This window comes from Eleutherodactylus coqui, chromosome 1 (assembly GCF_035609145.1).
Source record: "Eleutherodactylus coqui strain aEleCoq1 chromosome 1, aEleCoq1.hap1, whole genome shotgun sequence".
Taxonomy (NCBI): domain Eukaryota; kingdom Metazoa; phylum Chordata; class Amphibia; order Anura; family Eleutherodactylidae; genus Eleutherodactylus; species Eleutherodactylus coqui.
The window spans coordinates 319556409-319579080 of NC_089837.1; the positions used below are offsets into that span (position 1 = coordinate 319556409).

The following is a 22672-nucleotide window of genomic DNA, read 5'->3' on the forward strand; positions in this document are numbered from 1 at the left end:
GAAGGTGTGGTTACTTCAGAGGAACTGAGGAGTAAAATAAGTATTCACCTAGAGGAGTGTTAAGATTCTCCTCAGACTGCATGTACCAATGTCCCTCTGCAGGGTGTGCCCCCCCCCCCTCCAACTCTCCTCACTTTTTACCCTTAAACTAACCCCGTTTTTTATTCAAATGTACCCCGAGACTGGAGTTTGCAGCCCCTTCTTAGCCTTAAAGGCATGCTCCATCCCTGAAGTCCATGGCGGCTTTCTTCCGCTCAGTAAATGCAGACAGAGGTGACTAGATTCTTTTTAGTGTATACACATAGAGGAGCGTTAGACTGTCCGCAGTGTATACACGTAGAGACGAGGTAGATTCTTCTCAGTATACAACCCATTTTCTTAGGCTTTAAGGTTTCTAAGAAAAGAACTGCAGATTATTTCAGGTTTAGAACTGATTATTGAGGTTGCGACCAGTTTCCTTTTCTTACTTGGTAAAGGAAAGAATGGATGTGGCAAATATCATGTTTTTGAGGTTCAGATGTGCGTTATTGGTTACATTACATAGAGTGTCACTTTTGCACTTAGGAAATATAAAGAGGTCGCAACTTAATTATTCAATTCTATTTAGGGCCTAAAGAATGCTAGTGTGTCATCGGGAAGTTAGAGAATTAGTGGAGAGTCAGTTAGGGCTTTCACCAATATAAATTTTAGTGAAAGCCCTAACTGACTTACTCGCCACTAATTCTCTAACTTCCCGATGTTGTACAAACCTGAAAATTTGGCCCATACGTACTATATATGAAATTGGTTTATAGAGCAGTGTTCTGCTAGAATTGGCTGCATGTCTCCACCCACTTTCCTTAAAAAGAAGAATATCCACTTTTGAGCACCATTTAATTATACACTGGATCAATCCACATAGAAAGTAAAGCTACTGCGCGACATTAAATGACCCTAAGTACTGATCAGTACAAGTAATATAATGTATGTATAAAAGGTTCAAAGGGCTTTGTAAAAAGTATACCAGTGAATAGGTTGTAAAATTATTTCTAAAGGTTGACATAATCTTATGGATGTAACGTACATGTAGGAAATAAAAAGGATATCTAAAAAGAAATTTTATTGCTGTCTGTGCAAAGATTTCACATGCGTTCAGTTCAGACGAGCACAATACTTAAAATAAAAAAGAAAAAAAAAAATTATATATTTATAACATTTAACCCCCTGTTCACATTTACCAGTTTCAATCACAAACAACTGAACAGGATAGGAAGCCAAAAAGGGGTTAAATAAATTGCCCTTCTTTCCATTAAATCTTACAAAAAGGCAGGATTGTGGAGAGGAAAAATAGAAAACCAAGGAAAGGGTACAAATGAGATGCAGGGACATACTCTGGTAATATATTTTGCAGAGGCATAAAAACCCTCTAGCCCTTCCAGAAGGGATGCCTTGTGGGACCCCCAATGGCGTTTTGAAATTGTTACTCAAGTGTTTATTGTACAGTGTGAAGATGACGACTGCTAAAAATGCGCAATGCAAACAAGTGCATTGGGTTTCTGAAGTTCTTTTGTTGCGGGGCTGCTGGGTACAACTTTCCACCTTCTTTGGTGCATACTACAGTGATTTTCAGATCTCAGATATTGCGCACAGATATCCTGGAGGAGTCAATGTTCCACCTTATTAGAAACGGAGCATAAACTGCAGACTCTTGACCATTTGATGCACTGAAGTCAGAACACGACAGGAAATCCATGTGTTTGTGTATGCCTGTGCTCCGTCTACCATTGCCCCCTTCATCCCCCGGTCATGTCATCAGTCTCCAGTGACCTGTGTAGCTTGTCCATCAGCTGCTTGACCACTGGACTGGATGAACAAGGGCTGTGTGATATCCTGGCCAGCAGGCATGGTAACTTGCTGAATCTGATATAATTGCTGGAAAACAGAAAATGGGTATTACATGCAGTCAAAACTGGGGCAACAATGGTTTAAGGAGCTTTAAAACCCCTCTGTGCGCGTTACCTGTCCATCAGTGAACTGACTGAATTGCTGTTGACCTTGCTGCACTTCCGCTTGCGTTATCTAAAATGAAAAAGCATCTTTATAAGCAACGATATGGTATGTCTTCAGTACAACATTTCAGATGGAACAGGTGCTTTTATGTACATAACTAAAAGACAGATATACTATTGAAAATGCGCCGGTTTTCTGGCATAAATAGCACCAAAAAAAAAACACCCCTAGCTTTGCACCACATTTATTATGCATTTTAGACACATTTTCTGTTGCAGAGTTGGTAAAAGGGTACGGCTTTTCACAAAGGTGCATGGCATGTGCAACAACATGTGCCAAAGTTTGGTGCAAAACTAGTGTACACTAAGCCAACTTATCAGTAGCAAAAAAAAGTTTGTCTAATGTGGCATCAAATTCATCCTCCAGCATAAGTCACTGTGATTAAGACTGTCTGTTCCAAGTCTGCAATATCAAATAGTAGGACTGGGCGATTAATTAAATTAAAATCGCCTTTTAGTTGCTTCACAAGTGTTTTTTTTTTTTTTTTGAAAAATCGATTTTACCATCCTACAGGTGGGGGGCACTGCACCACACTACATAAAGAACTGTCTGCGCTCAGAGCATTAGGAAGCTGCGTCCACTGAGGGAAAAAAAAAAACACAAGCCCTCATATGGCTATGTCAAAGAGTTGTGGCCCTTTCAATGAGACACTGAAAAAGCATTTAAAAGACAGCAAGTCAGTAACTTCATGAGGTCCTCTCAAAATGAGTTAGAGATCACCTGTATTTATGTCAGATGTAGAAGAAAATGTTCATTCTGCATAGCAGTGTAATCTCTTATTGGACTCTCTTATGTGTTTTGCATAAAGCCCTGTATATAATAACCTGAACTGGAGGCCCTTCTATTTCATGTGCATCGATATGAACGTGGAAGTTCAGGATTCTAAAACCTTTACCCGTGCCTAGCATTTTCCTTCCCAAATAAAACAAACAGTCACGTGTTTCAGAGCAGGAAGCCAAAGCTCAAATTTAATAGGTATCCATCACAAGACATTTTGGGTCATCCTCAAGATACCCTGCCAAAGATAAGACTATGAGTACTTTTGCCATAAAAGCTCAAATAAGGACTCCCTGCGACTGCTGTGACTCATACAATAGAACAAGATTGCTGAGAGGTGTCCACACATGAACCCCTTGGTCAGTACAAAACTTCTAAGGCCTCATGTCCATGGTTGGATTTGATTTGTGGAATCCATGTGGACGATCCACAATTCATGCAGTGCATAGGGAGACATGAGCGTACGCAGCTTAATTAAAGCATGCAGATTTGTTTTGCGGACCTTCTAGTCCGGAAAACAAGTCGCAGCATGCTCCATTTTGCTGCGGTTCCCGCATGGACGGCTTCCATTGAGGTCAGTTGAAGCCTTCCGATCAGGCAGCCCGCCCACAGCTGACACTGCGGACGAGCTGCAGATCCCGCGGGAAAGCAGATTTAAGAGAAGAAGAAAAAAAAAAAAAAAAAGACGCCGCAGCCTGCAAGACCCATGTACGTATAGCTCACTGGCTGAATCCGACCCGCCTGTGGACATGACGCCTAAAGGTCTTCTATGCCCGAGTTAGTATGTAGTGCATGCAATCTATTAACCGATCTCAGCACTTTCCATTTCTTTTCTTGAACATCCATAACATGCCATGTAAAGAGCTGCCAAGTCACAGATTCTTTTCAACAGAAGAAACATGCACCTACTTTGGACAGGTTGAGTCACCCCCCCCCCCAAAAAAAAAAAAGAAAAGTGCTTTATAACCAAGTAGATGGAGGTTGTGGCCTTACAATCTGGTGCAAACTAATCTCTAGTAGTTCATTATGTTGAAACGGAAGCTATCTGGGAGCCACAGGTATCATGATCAACCCCTGTGTATTTCTGCAGAAAGTCTTCCAAAATAATGGAACCGCCTAGGATAGATAATGCATGCAGCAATAAGCACATGGACTTCGGCACGTTTGTTGCTAATATGTAGTGTCTATGCAAGTCAACAGTAAAATAGTAATTCACCTGCATATGGTATTTAGTGTTGCGGATCATGTGAGATGTCAAACCTTACAGGCTCTTAGAGAGGACAGATTACTGGTGCCCGTCTAGTTAGAACCTGTCACCAACACCGCCAGTTTACTTTGTGTATCCAGTGGTATGGCATCAAGAGTTATGACAGCAGACAAAGCCTTGAAGGCAAAACAGCAACTGAAAAATGCAATATTGGCCGCAAAGGTAAACGCTAAAGTGTAAACATCTAGAATTTCCCATTATTGTGATAAACCCCTGTATATCCCCCATAGTATTGTGTTACTGAGGTTGATCTGCTCTGAAGCATGCGTTTGTCTAACCCACAGCACTGTACAAGATTAATTCAGAGAAAAGAAATACGTAAGTGACATAAATGAGAATTGAAAACCATTACCTGTTGTGCATTGGCTGTTAAGGTCTGAATCTGTCCCTGGACAACCTGAGTTCCGGACATTGGCTGAGCAAGACGTATGTACTGAAGCTGCCCTGTGTTAAGCTGCACCTACAAGAAGTGATTAGAATAAGCAGCAAATAATTAGCAAAATTAATTAGAAATAGGAGGGGCAATGCAGATTCTCTGTGCCTGGTTGTACGGCCCAAGCCTATAAGCTGCCTCTAAAGCAGCCCTATATTCAAAAATAATGGCTGAAAATCAAACAGATATCACCCCATTGAAACTGAAGCAGCAAACGCACAGCCAAGAGTCAGCTTCCAGCTAGTACATAATTACCTACAGGACATGCTAGGCACCTATATCTGGGATCAGCTGCAAGGCATGTAGACTCAGATATGCAGGTCAAAGCTCACAAAACCGAATACTACCATTCATGGACAGTGCATTCCTGGTACAGAATTTTTCACTTTACTGAGCCCTTCACTTACATTCATACAATTGGACACTTTCCTTCTCAATGACAGTTCAGTTAACACTCTACAGAGTACGGGGCAAATATAGGTTCAACATTGTACATGAATGCCCGTTAATAAACAGTTTTCCATTTTCAAACACTTAAATCATGTTATAATGTCTCCGCAGCAGTATGGTTGTGATCTGCAATACCTGCACTTGAAAATATGCCATCTAGAGGTCAAAATAAAAATTATGAAAAACTGGGGCTAAAGCCCATGGTAACAAGTTTGTGAACATCCAATTCTCTTATGCAGCATTCTTGAAAATATCCTAACAAAAAGGGTAACTATAAATGACTTGCATTCTGAGTGGACCCCTTTTATGCAAAGCATTTACAGCTTTGGATACAGAATTGGAGACGGATGGAAGCTTTGAAATGCTGCAACCAACAAGGCACATAATGAGAAGAGCAATCAAGCAACTAGTTGTCATCCATACCGGAATCTGCTGGATCTCTCCCGTATTGGTGATTATTTGCTGCATAACTTGCATGGTTTGTCCTGTTCCACTCTGACCTTGCTGGTTCTGACCTTGTGGTTGGGCCTGGACAATCTGCACTTGCTGACCTTCTCCCACCTGCATAGTTACTGGTGCACTCTGTAAGGAAAAACAGTGATAGATGAGCTCAAAAGGGGTTGACTTTTTCTTCAAAGTTTGCTTAAATTTCTGCCCCGATGAGGACAGCTCATTTCGTATAAGTCTACCTCTCCATTGATATGCAGGTCAGTCGGAGTGACCTGTGACCTCAGCGCTGTCTCGAAGTCTAGTGACATCCCATATACAGTAACACATGCTAGGAACAGATACTCTCAGCCCTGTATATACACCACTACATCCAATGTAAAGAGATGGGGACTTTTGGGGGAGCTGGTGAGAACAATTTTTTCCCCCTACTACTGCTATCAATGTTTATTTAATCAAAAAACGCATTTAAAACCTAAAAATCATATATTCACTAGGGAAGATTTATAAAAACCTATTGCAAGGAGCCCTAGCAACTCCCATAGACTCTTGCTATGAAACAAAATAATCTATAGGTAACTTTCCCTTGCACTAGATTTAAGACCTCCCCAAGAAATCTAATCTTGAAAGTCCTGCAAAGAACTTGCACATATATAATATTTATACTTAACGCGTGGTGCAGAACTGATCTAGTAAACAAGCCTTTCATTTAAGCCACTCATGGTCTCACATCTAACATCTTACCGATATATAAAGAAAGGGAACAGAAGAAGTAACAACATGCAGCTTTAGCCATATTTATCTGACCTGTCCTTGTTGTGGTTGAGCAATAATAATCTGGCCGGGCTGGAGGGTAGTTGTTGAAGTAGTGGTCTGCTGACCAGCTGCCTGCCCCTGGACTTGTACCGCCGCTGGTTGTTGGGCCAATGTAAAGTAGTACTGGACGGGTTCTGCTGGAGTCACTGCTTGCCGAACCTCTTCCTAATCGAGAGCATACAATAAAAGATTAATGAAACCAATGGGTCAAAGTACAAAAAAAAAAAAAAAAAAATTAAGTGCCCTTTCTTGAGAAAAAAACCCTATAGCAAAATACCTTAGGGCTTTCTTATAAGACTAGACATCTATATTTGGTTGGAAAACGAGCTGTAGTGCGCTGGTTATTCCACGGCAGAGGGGGTAAACACCCTTCTCCCAGCCATATCATATTCACAGCTGAGAGTGTAGGATGTTTACAAGCCCTGCACATGGGTTTCTTTCCAGCTCCATGTAACTTTTAGAGCAGAGAACAAAGATTTTATACATCCTTTACCGTTTCCCTCTTCCGCACAGCTGGCAAACACCCAAGTTATTCTCATAAAGGTCCCCATTGTGTCTTGTCTTGCTATTCAGAAAGAAGGGGCAAGGTGTAAGAGATGCTCCCCACCAATAATTATCAAAGTCTCACTGCCGGAAGAAAGTCAGCAGAATGAAGGATGCAGAAGAGGTAGCTATTATCCTGAGGTTTGTGAGACTCGGGTGTTACAATGAAGAGCTGCGGTGTAATCTCACACAGGGAAGGAGCAATTACAATCATTTTAAGAAGAGCATTTGCCTGTGTATATACGCCTTTCGTCACCGGCATCTAAGACAGAACCAAGAGACGGGTTATCTTTAGCACTGCTGCAATTTATCTGCAACGCAAAACTGCTGTTTTCGTCACAATCCGAAAACAAAACGGCCCTGTACACTGGGTTGGGGCGTGAAAACCGTACCATCCTATCACCTTAACCATTCTTTCACTGGCAGGTCCCCGTCAAGGACTCAGATGGCTGAATCACATGTAACAAAGTAAATTTCACGTACAGCATACAAGCCACCAGTTGTTTACAGTGTTGATCTACATTAGCTAAAGGTGTGAACGCATGTCTTAAAAGACAATTGGTGAGACCTTTTTAATTATGGCATCTATTAACTGGCCTACTTAAAGGGCTTTTCCAATCACGTGATTCCCCCCACCCTCAAAATAACAAAGGGAGTAATACTTTACCAATCCCTTGCCACTCTGAGGACAATGTTTCCCTGGTCTCTGTTTTCCCACTTCCGGCAATGTTGTGTCATGATCGCGGTGGTGCAGTCCCTTTGTTTGCAAGATTGGTGGAGGTCCTAGCAGTCAGATTCCCACCGATTATAAAGGGATGGCATATCGTAATGATATGATATTACTTATGAGATTATACCCCTAGGAGTCTGAATATCAAAAAGAAATCATCATTTGCCCAAAAATTCCAAGTAGAAGTTTACCAAAACCTTGACAGAATGTGTTCAATTCGCACCAAATATGATTACTGGGGTTCTTGAAAAAGTTACTGTGAGCAGGGGGTTTGCTTCATTTTACCCATGAACCGTGGCAGAAGAGTGTAGCAGCCAACAGCTGTAAACATCCGACTGAAAGCCTTTTCCATCATGTCACAGCTTCCAGTCAAGGATGTTTACAGCAGCTGAGCCTGCCCGTAGATAAAGGAGCTGAAGAGAGATGTGGCATAGTTTACAGGTCAAACGGTGGTAAGCCATTTGGAGCACCAAGACTTCCATTGCCGTGCTCCATGCTGTATATTACGTAATCCACAGGTCCATTTATTCCGAAACCTCTCAGCCCCCCATTATTAATAATCTTTATTTGTATAGCGCCAACTTTTTCCACGGCGCTTTGGAGGTACATGGGGAACACAAACAATATGACAATCACAGGAATTACTAAAGTTACATGGGGTATTCAATTTTTTAGAAACAGAGAGGGTGGGGGTGATACAGAAGGTACAGGGGCAGGCGGTAGAGCAAGGGGAAACACAGCAATGTGACGATAACATTTAATATACAGTTTATAGAACACAAACAGGGTGAGGGGCAGATAGTGTACATGATAGACAAAAGTGGAAAGCTATAGGGAGGGCAGGGGGCATATTGTGGGGGTGGGGGACTAGACCAAAAGGTCTGGCATGCTTCTTTGAAGAGATGCGCCTTTAAAGCCGCATCGGGGATTGTCTGGATGTTTTGGGGTAGAGCGTTCCAGGGGATCAGTGCTGCTCTAGAGAAGTCCTGGAGGTGAGCATGTGAGGTTCATATTAGAAGGGCGTTAATCTGGGTGTGTTAGCAAATTAGAGCGTGCAGGCTGGGTGATGTATGGACAGGAGGGAAGCAATATACGTTCTTGGTGCCGTGGAGAGCATTGTAGGTCAGGGTGAAGAGTTTGAATTGAGTTTTGTAGTGCATGGCCAATACAGCAAATGGCATAATGCAGAGGCATCTGAGAAGCGGCTGGTTATGAAAAGGAGTCTAGCTGCTGAATTTAGTATGGATTGGAGGGGTGAGAGTCTGGTGCGAGGAAGGCCAATGAGCAGTGAGTTGCAGTAGTCGAGTCTGGAATGGATGAGGGTGACAAGTGTCTTTAGCTGGCATGTTCGGTCCAGAGATTGGATATGGGGGGGTTATGATTGTGCCGGATACGGATATGAAGATGTTGGGGGAGGTTGGCTGGTTGAAGGCGGAAAGACAAGGTGGTCAATTTTGAGAGATTAGGTTTGAGACAAAGGGAGAACATGGTGTTAGACAGCAGACAGTCGGTGATGTTTTGGAGGAAAGGCGCAGAGATATCGCAGGAAGATGTGTATAACTGGGTGTTGTCAGCACAGAGGTGGTATTGGATTCCGAATCTGTGTTGGTTTGTCAGATTGGGGCTATGCAGATAGAGAACAGAAAGGGGCCGAGGACAGAGCCCCGGGGGACCCCAACAGCAAGGGAGAGAGGAGAGGAGATAAAGCCAGCAAAGGAGAAGCTGAAAGAGCGGTCAGAGAGGTAGGAGAACCAGGAGAGAGCAGTGTCCTTTATACCGATGGAGCGAAGGATAGCAAATAGGAGGTCATGGTCGAAAGCGTCAAATGCAGCGGACAAGTCAAGGAAGATTAGTAGGGAGTAGTAACCCCTCAATTTGGCTGTCATCAGATTGTTCGATACTTTGGTAAGGACGGTTTTGGTTTAATGTGATGGGTGGAAGCCGTACTGTAGGGTGTCAAGGAGAGAGTTATCTGAGAAAAAGCATGCGAAGCAAGAATAGACCAGGCGTTCTAGTAGTTTGGAAATGAAGGGGAGGTTTGAGATGGGTCGGTAGTTGGCAGCGTCGATCACGTCAAGGGTCGGTTTCTTTAGCAGAGGGGATATGATCGAGTGTTTGAATGAGGAGGGGAAAATTAGAACATGTTTAATGATAGAAACCCTTCTAATTTGGTTTACTTACAGGGAACCAACACTGCTAACAGGACTGACACTACATATTTAAATAAGATGGCTTATTAAGGACTCCTTCACACGCTTTTGTAGCTTTTTAGGATAATTTTTAACCAATTCCTGCCTACAGACTATAAACATCAGAACAGACAGAGCTTCTGCTCAGGTAGTGGTTCAACAAAAAAGCAAACACACATATTCCCTTGGCTTTTTTTTTTTTTTTACGCGCCATACTTAAACGTTTTTATTGCGTATTCAGGGTCCCCATCATTGGCTCTGTATATGGCCTAATGTACACAGGCATATTTGAACTGCGGGATCCATAGCAGCCATGTTTGAATCAATTTACAGAATGGGCCACCTTTACAAAAGCTGTCCGTGTATTTAAGACAGTGACCGCCCGTCTGATCAAACGTATGAATGAACCCAACAGCAACAGTAAAGAGTGTTATGCAGGGCGAAAACAAACAGGTCCAAAGTGGTGAAACATAAGCAATACTCCCTCCTGCCCTTGATCACCTGTTCCTCCGTTGGCTGGTTCCCACATCCGGGTGCACAACCTGACCCCGCATCAGGCTATGCACCCAGAAATGAAGTCATGAACAATCACATAGTCAACTCTCCCTGCTATCTGTAAAGGCTGGAGAACAGTGAGCCTACTTAAAGTAGTAGTTTTAGTCAAATTTATGAAGTAGAGAGCTTGCATATCACATAACAGGTATAGATATCATTTTATGGCTGTTAAAGTCCACAATAAAGCAGATTTATAAGAGACGCAAGTCTTAATAAATTTGCTGTACATTACTCCAACTATTTCTTAGACAGGTATAGGGTATGCCAGCCATGGTAAATATGGGCCAACATATTCATCACTTAACCTTCAGTCGCATGGCTAAAAGATTCTGGCTCTGCTCACACTTCTACCTGAACCCCGTTAGCTTAAATGCATTTTCGAGCCCCCATCATGGTCTGTGGATGGTCAGACTAATAACATCCCACGGGATACTGAGCTTTAGTTTTGCAATAATTATATAGCGGGGGAAAAATTAAGCATTTACTAAAGGAGCCAATAACATTCCGCGAATACAGATTATCTATCAAACATCCAGGTACCATGTAAAGGGGACAGATCCAGCGTAGCATGTATACTGGGCCGTGTACAGCTTCACCTTGTGCAGGAGACTTACCTGGCGTTTTGGAGGCTTTAGCTCATCCCGGGGAACAATATCAATTAGGAAATCAAACTGGTCAAATTTTGTGATTGCCATAGCAATGTCGTTCCTCTAAGACAACAAAGGAAACAGAAAAAATAAATTGGTTAAAGCTCAAGGGCTAAAAGAAATCACAAAAATAAAAGTGTAGCTGCCTGCGTATCTGTCAATTGGTTTATTAATCCTGAGGAGGAACATGGGTGGTTTCACATCAGGGTTTCCGTTTCTCTGTTCCATTTTTGGAGGAGAGAGATGGAAATAAAACAAACAATAAGAACAACTGATGTTTTTTCACCATTGATTTCAATGGGGTTGCAAAAAAAAAAACAAAAAACAAACAAACAAAAGGAAATGGAAAGACTTCAGTTTGCTTCCATTCTGTCAGGTTTCCATTCTTTCGGACAAGAAAATAGCGCAGTCTGCAGAGTCATTTTTCCATCCAAAACAATGGAAACCTGACTGAATGGAAGCAGACATTGATTTTTTTCCCATTTCACTTTCTCGCCTTCAAAACCAGAGCGAAGGAATGGAAACCCTGAACGGAGCCCTAATGCAAGTGTGAAAGCAGCTTAATAGGGGGGAACGGTACAACACAGAGTTTTAAGAAAAGATGCTCCAAAATTGTTAAGTCATGAATACAAATATTGACTGGAACAGACATCAAGAGAGTTGGAAGATCCTCTTTAAGGAGGCTTATATACAAGTGAAGGGCAGATGAAGACTTCTTGGATTTATGCCAAGCTTTCTCAATATCTCATTTTTAAACTAAGGATCACAGCTTTGGTAGGATGGCCACTTACACGCACTTGAAACATGATGTCCTCATTGATATTTACATAAGCTTATCCTGACAATAATAATTCAGAATTAGCAGTTAAGCATGCTTTTCCATGAGGCACTACGGCACACCAGCGTCATTACCTGCAATGTCCTCCTCTTGTTGTCTTCCGTGTGTATCCAGGCACGCAGGGTCAACTCTGTTATAAAGATCTGGGCGGCTTTGGCAAAGAGTACTGGAGCTTCAGCACTGATCATCTAAATCACAAGTTACCATATCAGAAAAAGGTTCAACAAGACATCGAAAAATCTTTTTGTTCTCCAATTAAACACGTCTGGATGTTAGGTAGGTCTGTGCAGCTTCAAGGCCCATTTACACGGAATGATAATCGCTCAAACGACAGACAGTTTTGAGCGATCTTTGCATAACTCTAAGTAGCTAATTAGCTATCAAAGAGTGCAGGCGGAGTGCTACACCGCCGCGGTCGCTCCGAGAACAATGCAGCTGTTTTTTAATACGCAAACAGCTGCTTTGTTCTCGGCGCTTTCAGCTGGTGTCCCACTGAGAACTGCCAGCAAGATACCAGCTGAAAGAATGCTATCAGCACTGCCCGCTGAGATATCAGTGTGCGGTGCTGATAAGGCTCATCTCTCATTTCTATCTGGCTAGAAATAAGCGATGAACGTACTGTGCACAATGGCCGCGCGTTTAGACGCAACGATTATCGCTCAAAAGGCGCCTTTTTAGCGAATTTAGAGTGATAATCGTTGTGTCTAAATGGGCCTTTACTTCTTACCACATCTTAACATAAAATATAATGGTTTTATTCGTACTAAGATACAGAGGATATGTCAACACATATGCTACATACATTGCAATTTAACCTTATATTAGTTTTATTAGTACGGACAAGTAATCAGAAAAAAAAAAAAACACAACACCACACAAATTTTAAACAAATGCAAAATTCAATTTAATTAAAGAAACACTGCACATAAAAAGTCCTCCTCAATCTTCTCAGCTCCCATTTATCCTGTTGTTATATTGCAAATAAAACAGAGGGCTACTGTATATAAAGAAGTCTTTAATGTGCCCCTTTATCATCACAAGGCTATGTTTGGCTGCCGGTAGCAGGATGCTTCCTCCCTGCCCCACCTGAAATCGGATATAGATCTTTAAGCCGCACCCCTTGGCCAAGTCCTGTCCACCCAGGCCTTTACTAGCCAGAAATGGAAGTGATCAGAGAAGTTAACCTGTGTTCTCTATCACATTGCAGCATAACTGCTTATTTCAAGAACACGCAGGAATGGTTTATAATCCTATGTCTGCCTGTGGATTATCTCCACAAATAAATAGTAATTCAATGGAGTCAATCAACAACTTTTGCAAGAAGAATCAGCCGGTTCATTATTCCGTACAAACTATTTTCTGGAGAAAGTGAATGGCGTGTTCCGTGAAATGACAAATGACATGTTAGTCACATGACTGACACGTGACGTGGCCTAACAGTGAGCATAAGGTTTACTTTTATCACTTATTTTAAGGTTTATTCCTCCACTATAAGAGATGATGTGGTAAGGTTTACATAATCCAATCAGACTATTCTCCAAATAAATATTTACCAATCTAGTCATATCCAACCATCAAGTGCTGACAGGTTCCACTGTCAGCAGAATACAAATAACCTGGAGTCAAACTTCATAATGAATTTTCTCTTCAAGTGTTTTTATTAAAGGGGTTCTGCCACCACTTAAAATTGCTGCACAATCACTCTGTCCTTCCTCCTTGTTGCTGACCAGGACATGTGACTGCTGCAGCCAATCAATGCCTATAGAAAGTCATTGTGTGGCCAGTGATTGGCTGCAGCAGTCACATGTCCTGGTCAGCAGCAACCAAGAAAGAGTGCTTGTGCAGCAATTTTAACCCCTTCATGACATGGCCTATTTTGGGCTTAAGGACGCAACAATTTTTGGCGGATTTTCTTCTCCGTTTATCAAAAGTCATAACTTTTTTATTTTTCCGTCGACGCAGCCGTATGAGGGCTTGTTTTTTGCGTGGCGAACTGTAGTTTTTATCGGTGCCACTTTTGGGTACATAAACTATATTGTAAAATTTTTTTTTTTAATTTTATGATAGCAGGGAGAGAAAACGCATCAATTCTGCCATAGATTTTTTTTTTTCTTTTTTTACAGCGTTAATCATGCAGCACAAATGAGACATTTCATTTTTTCTGCGGACCGGTACGGTTACAACGATACCAAAATTCTTACATTTTTTTTTAGGTTTTCCCACTTTTCTGCAATAAAAACCCTTTTTTTGGAAATCTTTTTTCTATTCTAAATTGCTGCATTCAAAGTCCTGTAACTTTTTTATTTTTTGATGTACAGCGCTCTGTGAGGGCTTATTTTTTGCGAGACGAGCTGTAGTTTTTACTGGTACCATTTTGGGGTATATACGGCTTTTTTGATCACTTTTATTGCATTTTTAGTGAGGCAAAATGCTAAAAATTAGCATTTTGCCTCAGTTTTTTAGCGTTTTTTTCCGTGCAGTCAAAAGCATGTGCAACTTATTGTACACGTCGTTACGGCCGCGACAATACCAAATATGTGGGGTTTTATTTTTTTTTTACCTTTTTTTTATGCTAATCTGAGAAAAAGCATAAAAAATGGGTTTTTTTACATTTTATTTTTAATTCATTTTTTTAATTTTTCTTTTTTTTTTACACTGTGTCCCTCTGAGGGACTTTAACCACTGCCCTGATGATCACTGTCATAAGGCATGGCAGAGCTACTGCTCTGACATGCCTTATCGCTTGTACAGCGATTATAGGCACAGGCAATACAGGACGCCAGTGTCTGGCGTCCTGTTGCCATGGTGACAGGCCGGGCTCTCGCGATAACATCGCGAGTTCCGGCCGGAGACAGAGGGAGTCCGCTCCCTCTGTGAACTCTTTGCCTGCCGCGATCTACTTAGATCTCGGCAGAGAAGGGGTTAACAGCGGGGGGCGCATCTCCGATGCCCCCCCGCTGTTGCAGTGGGACGCCGGCTGTGACTGACAGCCGGCTCCCGCTGCGGGATACTGCGGGATCACATATGATCCCGCACTATCCCCAGGACGTAAGTTTACGCCCTGTTGCGGGAAGTACCAGGCTGCCAGGACGTAAACTTACGCCCTGCAGCGGGAACGGGTTAAGTCATGGGAAAAAAAAAAAAAAAAAAGCCTTCTAATGATTCTATACCACACACATTTAATTACTACTAGAGATGAGCGAACGTACTCATTTCGAGTATTCGATCGAGCACTGCGATTTTCGAGTACTTCCGTACTCGGGTGAAAAGATTCGGGGGGCGGGTGGAGGCGTGGCGGAGCGGGGGGTAGCAGCGGGGAGCCCTCTCTCTCTCCCTCTCCCCCCCACTCCCCGCTGCAACCCCCAACTCACCCACGGCGCCCCCCCGAATCTTTTTCGCCCGAGAACGGAAGTACTCGAAAATCGCGGGCGCTCGGGCGAAAAAGGGGCGTGGCCGAGTAGGTTCGCTCATCTCTAATTACTACGTATCCAAGTTAAAGTCAACACTAGTTACAGTGAGAGCCTTAAGATGAATAACTCAAAATATACAGAAAGTAGAACATAAATAAAAAAAAAAAAAATCCTACAATACATCAAACAGTAAATGCTCCTCACCCAACTATCACAATATGCCACTGCCTCATCAAAAAGTTTATGTTGCTGCATTTACTTCTCAGTGGAAGCAAAGTAGAGCAGGACAATTGGGTTGATCTGATCTACTTACTCCCTAAGATACTTCATAATGGAGTATACACCATCGCCCATATAAATAAAATGGGTAGCGCTAAAATAGTTGAATGTGAATAGGCAGCTTAACAAGTAAACAAGGCAAAATACGGTAGAGGCCTATATTCTCTTTGAAATACCAAGACGATCGAGGGTAGGGCATATTTCTGATTACTTTCCCCATACATGACACTTTCATAAAACCAGTAGCCTGCAAAATGTTCACGGCTTCATACACAGGACTTTTGTCTAGAACTTCATCTATGACTCGATTTGCCTAGGCCATACTATAGAAAGGAGCGCATTACCATTAAACAACTATCCCTTAGTCTGCCTTATTTCTTCAAGATCCAGAGAAATGTAACCGAGAAAGAGGATCTACTTCTCAGAATGTGTCAGAGTATATTGCAACGCAACGAAGAAGAAACAGTGTAACTTACTTTAACATCTTCATCAAGCTTCATGATTTTTTTAATTCGAGCCAATGGAAGCTCCTGGACACGGAAATCTTTCTGTGTAGAGAAACCACACAAGAGATGTTAGGACACAACGGACATAGAATGGAATAGCTGCATCCTAACACATCAGTCATAGCTCATAGGATGGAGGTAAATCACAAGTCTCGCCCCCGCCGGGCAGAAGAAAAAGTTATGACGTGTGCCGATTCCAGCCTCCTGATTGGCTGGAATCGGCACATGTGACAGGGCGGAGCTACGCGATGACGCATACAAGGGGGCGGAGCCAGAACGCTGCTGCTGCCGAGCCGAAGGGAAAAGACCCATCTGCGCAAGCGCGTCTAATCGGGCGATTAGACGCTGAAATTAGACGGCACCATGGAGACGGGGACGCTAGCAATGGAGCAGGTAAGTGAATAACTTCTGTATGGCTCATATTTAATGCACGATGTATATTACAAAGTGCATTAATATGGCCATACAGAAGTGTATAACCCCACTTGCTGCTGCGGGACAACCCCTTTAAGTGTAATCCTGGGAGATCCACATAGGCTGTTCCAAATAAATGCATAAGTTACCATATTTAACTTGCAAAAAAAAAAAAGGTAACATGGCTGCTACTGCATATGCACTAACCTATGGAAATCTAACTGATGACCTCTACTACATTTATGGGGTCATAAATCTAGTTAGATCTAGTTACTTTGATGCTTGGCAGTTCAAGCAGACTGCTAGCATAGCTGTATACGTTTTAGGCTTAAGGGTGAATGCACACGGAAGGATATTTGCTGCGGAATCTGCGGTCTGCATCCGCACTGCAAATCCGCAGCAAATACTGCCCGTCACTTCCTATGGAGATCCGCTGCGTTCTACACAGAAATCAACTGTGATTTCTGAATGCAGAGGAAATATCGCAGCATGCTCCATTTTCCTGCGGATTCCGCATGCATGGCTTCCATTGAAGTCAATGGAAGCACTCCAACCTGTGGCCCGTCTGCAACTGACATTGCGAACAGGCTGCGTATTCCGTTGGAAAAGCGGGAGTTTAAAAAAAAAATCTGTACTACGCATGTCCGACAGCGAGCTGTGCGGACCATCCGCAGTACAGAGAAAGAAAGAAAGAAAGAAAGATATCAGGTACGTGCGGATGCTGGCCGGGCACAGGGTCGGATTCTGCTGCGGGCTCTCACATGCAGAATCCGACCTGTCCGTGTGCATGCAGCCTAAAAACAGTTCATCTACTTTTTCCCCACCCCCTGGGAACATCAATCTCTTCCAGATTATAAAAATGGTGGCTCATGGCCAAACTGGGAGCTGCACTGGGCCTGGATTGGTTCTATACAGACAGGCCAGAAGAAGGATTGTACAACTTAATGAAATCACTGCTCCTTGAGTTCAGCTGGCAAGGTCATGATTTGCAGCATTCAATAGATAAAGATGAAGAAGGATCATCTAACTCAAAGTATACATTTTTTGGTTACAAAGTTATAGCACTTAGTGAAAGGCGAGAGTTCTACATTTCATACTCCGCTTTTAGACATGAACCACGAAAATAAGACAACTCTAATATTTTCCTACTGTTGGAATAAGGGCAGTTCTATCCTATTCATATGAAGGTATACCAGCATCAGTCTTATCACATACAGTTTCACTAGGTGTAATGTGTTCACTAATGGTTACTTTCAGCTGTGCCATTATCTGGACAAAGTTGGGGTCTTAGGAAAAAAAACAAAAACTAACAAACTGGATATAAATCTGTTAAGTGATGGGGAAATTAAATCCTGTCAAATGTCATGAGAAAAACTAATCTGCATTTTTTTAATAGGTAAGATGCCTGGTCTATAGAATACCCAATGGAATAAAAGTTACTAAACTATTCCTCGCTCTTAATCCTGGGATGTTCACAGACAAGTATTTTACATTCCATGGATTGCATTCAACTCCGAAAAACATGGACAGGTGGAAATTAGAAATGACCCAACATGTTTTAAGTGCCCTAAACCCACCTGCTATGGTGCTGTCCAAAACCATGTCAGTTTTGGGAAAGTAAAGTGGAAAGTAAGGGCGCCTGCACACGAGCGGAAATTCCGCAAAATTTAGCAAACGCAATCCTCTGCAGACGGCCGCGCGAAATCTCGTGCGGCAAACAAATCGCGGCATGCTCTACTTCTGTGCGGGGCTCGCAGAATCCTCGCCGCCAGATCCGACTCACCCGTCTGCAGGCGGCCTAAAGTGGATGTGGATCCAGTAACATGTCTCAAGGGCTACATAGTTGAAAAAAAAAAACGTGTCTTCAAAACATCACTCAGCTATATAGAAGACCCCGTCTACAGCTGGGAATGTAAATGCTAGACTTTGGATGGCAGAGAGATGTCCTACGGTGAAAGAGTGGACAGATACCCATCAAGGTTGGAATGAAAAAAAAAAAATAAACCTATACTTAGTGGGGAATTGATAGATTGGAAGTCCTGGATACAGTCATTGGATGATGTGAACAGACAACGGTTTCAGGTATATAAATATCCTCCCACCGCCTATAGCTTGGCCAAGGATAGAAAATTGTTTCGGCTGTAGGCTGCCTTATCTGCACCTTCTGTATTTAACTGACTTTTTTTTTTTTTTTTTTTACTAAGGCCGCCGGCACACGGGTGGATTTGCATTCGGATTTCGGAGCAAATGCCGCGCATAGCATGCTATGGCAAAGCGTGATTTCCTTTACGTGAGCGGAAATAGATTGTAGTATGCTGCGACTCTGTGCGGACGGCTTCCATTGAAGTCAATGGAAGCAGTCCACCCCCTGAGCTTTCTGCAATCATTACAGAAAGGTTGCGGGATCCGCATCATTGCCTAGCGACAGCGCGGCATAGTCTGTACTGCGCATGTGTGTGCTGGCCGGCACATCCGCTGTACATATTAGAAGACGACGGACAGGTACGCTGGGGTCACTGGCCAGGCACAGTGTCGGATTCAGCTGCAGGATCTGACCCGGCCATGTGCAGGTAACCTAAGGGAAATTGTAACTCGCAAATTGCCTCAACTGTATGACAAAATAAACATGGTGTAAATCTAGTGTGATTTACATAAGGAGTCAGAAGAACCAATAGCACGAGTTTGTACCATGAGATGATTATCTCTCGAAAAGGAGTGATAATCGTCCCATGTGAATGCCTTCAGTCAGCATAAATAACGGCCCGGATTGTGGAATTCTGGTTGAGTGTAAACGCTCCCTGCTCAGCGATATACATAGAAGATGAAGCGCTAAGCATGAAGCCCAAGGTCCAGCAGTGATCTCTGCCTGTCTAAACGCTCTGCACGAGGGTCGACGACCTTAGCAGTGTCATCAGCGCTCGTGCAATCATTTAGCTGACCGTTGTCCCGTCTAAATGGAACATTAGACCTTCGATATAAAAAGGCAGAATGTCTGACGGCCATTTACTGCCATCACTGCCTTGAAGTAGGCACTTTATGACTAATGAACAACTGGAACAAACAAGTCAATTAAAATATAAAGGTTTTGTTTTTATCACAGAGTGGTCGTAGGGAATGTTTTTTTTCAACAATACACATATGGGTTATCTTACCATGACAACCTATGTCCTTGTTAGGGCATACAGACATGGAATGGTGAGAGTGACCTCCACTCAAGATCCTTTGAGTCAGAATGGGAAGAGGGGCTCTGGCGGACTCGAAATTGCCCTGCTATACATAGATGGCCATTTAGGAGGCCGACACAATGCTGCAAGGACGTTTTGTTGCCTTGAGGCAGCTTCAATCGGAGTTAGATTAGACGAACTTGTGGCAATCAGCAGGCCACTACTCTGGCTTTATGGGGCTGCCTTCATGACACAAGCCCTCCAATAATACAAGTATATTCATTTCCCTATAGACTATGTGTTGGACACACTACCTCCACAGTACTAACCCCAGCAATATACCATTGCAGCTGCTTTAGCGGTTTACATTTTCTGAATGAGAGATCATTTCTGATAAGCAAAAAACAGATTCGGTTCCCATTGCACTTCAGCACTGCATAGTGAGAAGATAAAGAGGGGGAAATAAAATTGGATTTCAAGCATTAACTCTTACCACTGTTAGATTTCGGATATCCTCCATCACCCTTGGCCAGAACGACTGTAAGCTCTGCTGAGCATCACTGTTTGCTGCACCGAACCCTCCATCAGTAGACATGTTCAAATCTGAAATACAACACATTTGGATCAGCCAACATCTAAAACAGAAGACATAGCATGACAACTTCGGAAAACACAACAAAATACATAGTAAAATGTACTATCCTGCAATGCCCAGTTCTGCAGCATTGTGCATCTCTGCAGTGCCCTACAGAAGAGCCTAAACAAAGGGCTTATTTAGACAGGAGCTCCACCTGCATGACCGAAACGAGGGGCTAAACAGGTGTCAGAGCATGGAGGCGTCCCGGCCATACAATGGGAAGTATGGGCGGTCAATGAATATGCCTATGCCTCTATGTTCCGTGCAGCTTTGTCTACGCGGTGGATGCAGAGTAAAGCACCGCGCTGCAGTTGAGATCAATAAAGTAGCAGACATTTCAGTGTTACGTATCTAGTCCAGGTGTTGTGACATCAAGGCTTTGGGCAAACGTCTAGTCCCTGGGAAGACTGTTCTATTTTATTAAGCACGTTACGTAGGTCTGAGTAGTTTTGGGTTCTGGATGGCAGGGTGTGCAAGAGGCTACAGGTCTAACTGAATGGCAGCCAGTAGCGGTGGTTGCGTACGGCTAGTGGTCAGAGCCTAAAAATATCCGGCATGTTCCCTTTCAAGTATTAACAATCCCCTTAAACAGCTCATGACAGATGCGAGTGGACTCTGTGTTATGAATCATAGACAGCATGGAGCTAAATCTGGCTTCATACAAGTAGTTTTGGATTCTGCTCTCTTAGAATGGCTGGAGGTAAATCCAGGAGCGGACAATTAGCAGAGCATCACCCCCGCTTCTACTGCTTTACATTACATAGGCAGGTTCTATACCCTTGAAGTGATCTACAGTACAACTGAAATATTTGCCCCATAGGTCAAAAATTAAACAACTAGTATGCCCGTCGATACCAACACCACCATTAATACTTTTTTCCTTCTTCCAAACCAGGAGGTGCGTTACCCCCTTTAACCCCTTAGAGACTAGCCTATTTTACGCCTCAAGGACCGAGCGATTTTCATCGTTACATTGCATTTAGTATAGATCGAGAGAAGTTTTGCCATCATTGTGGGTTTTACAGCGTTGTCCAATCAGTAAGAACAACATCTCTCAATCTGTACAATTACTGCCATACCAAGCTTAGAGTTTTTTTTGTTTTTTTTCATATTACTTTTGCACAATAAAAAGGTTTTCAATAGACAGACAATGGCCCCTGCATCCGAGACCCGTAGCATATTTATTATTCTGGTAACGCAGTTCTATGAGGGCTTGTTTTTAAGCAGGAAGAGTTGTAGTTTTTATGGGTACATGCGACGTTTGGATTACCTTTTATTACAATTTTTGTGAGGCAAACAAAAGAAAAATTAGCAATTTTTGTGAAAACAGTTTTAAAAAAGTAACAACAGTCACCAAGCGAGGTAAATAAATTATTTTCATTGTCTGGGTGGTTATGAATGGGTTTTTAAACTAAACATTAAATTAAACTAGATTTAACTTTGATGCTGTTTTCCAGTCCCTGAAGGTGCGATTGTTCGATCGCTAAAATAGTACACCATTACTTATGTAGTGCATTTTACTATATCTATGACAGCAGACTATTACACTCGGCAGGAGGTGGGTCTTGTAGGCGGAGTTACATGGCAGACACTGTGGCCTTTGTATCCTTGTGATCGTATTGTGAAGTGCTGATAGGTGACAGGAGGAACCACCCTTCCCCAGTAATTTATTAACGTGCATCAATTGCGGCATGTGAAGGGTTAAACTGCCAGGATTTGAGGTTTCTCCGCTCCTGGCTCGTATAGCAGGAGCCTGGTTGTCAGTAGTCAGCCACGCCACCGTCTTAAAGAGATGTGCGTACAGGTTTAAAGCCTATTACTGAGGTCAGTAAAAAGATGTATTGCGGTTTTTAATGGGTTAAAAAGGACACCACAGTAAATTAAATATAATTGGCATTGCCACATCCGAGAATGTCTGATTAAAATCTGTTACTACTTTTACATGTCTTGCATTACATTTTGAAATTTTTTTATTTTTTTTTAACAGCCTCCAAGTGACCTTCTATAATACGCTGTAATACTTTTTGCAGTGTACTGTGCCTCAGCTGCTATCGGTAGGGTGTAATAGGGCCTTCACTAGGCTACCGGCTGCCATGACAAGTGTCTGGCAGCTCACACACAAAAAAAAGGGGGGGGGGGGGGTTCTGGTACAATGAAAATAACACTGAGAGAACACAGACTGACTCTTTTAAAGTCAATAGGGACCAACCGCTGGGTGCCGCTGGTGTCAGTATGGAACCACCAGTGCCGTTTTCGTTTTATGTTCCTGTAAAAGAACAGAAAACCAGAAACTAAAATTCACATCTGTACTAAGTTACTGTGAATTAAATAAAAATAATTAAAGGCCCATTAAGCAAGCTGAAAAAGAACAATGAGCCTTATCAGGACCGCCCGATGAGTTCTCAGCTGGATACTGCTGATACTATTGTTTCAGCTGGCACTCCGCTCAGAAAACACAGCCGAAGTATGAAGACAGCGCTCCAGCTGTGTTCTGCATACCCCGCTCGGAACGCTCCGCTGT

General features: G+C 42.7%; 1 protein-coding gene across 3 annotated transcripts in view; it reads right to left on the minus strand.

Annotated features, from left to right (window-relative positions):
• Positions 1–1084: 1084 nt before the first annotated feature.
• Positions 1085–22672, minus strand: part of NFYC (nuclear transcription factor Y subunit gamma) — a 43756-nt gene continuing 22168 nt past the window's right edge. For 2 of the 3 annotated variants that reach the window (XM_066575049.1, XM_066575050.1), the window contains exons 2-10: positions 20008–20117; positions 15907–15978; positions 11816–11929; positions 10871–10966; positions 6231–6404; positions 5400–5558; positions 4446–4553; positions 1999–2058; positions 1085–1911 (exon numbers count right to left, since the gene is read on the minus strand). In XM_066575049.1, the coding sequence (XP_066431146.1) occupies positions 1792–1911; positions 1999–2058; positions 4446–4553; positions 5400–5558; positions 6231–6404; positions 10871–10966; positions 11816–11929; positions 15907–15978; positions 20008–20109 (1005 nt within the window). In that variant the 5' untranslated portion in view covers positions 20110–20117 and the 3' untranslated portion in view covers positions 1085–1791. Of the gene's footprint in view, positions 1912–1998; positions 2059–4445; positions 4554–5399; positions 5559–6230; positions 6405–10870; positions 10967–11815; positions 11930–15906; positions 15979–20007; positions 20118–22360; positions 22379–22672 lie in introns of those variants that run through there. The other variant, XM_066575051.1, reaches the window with a different exon arrangement.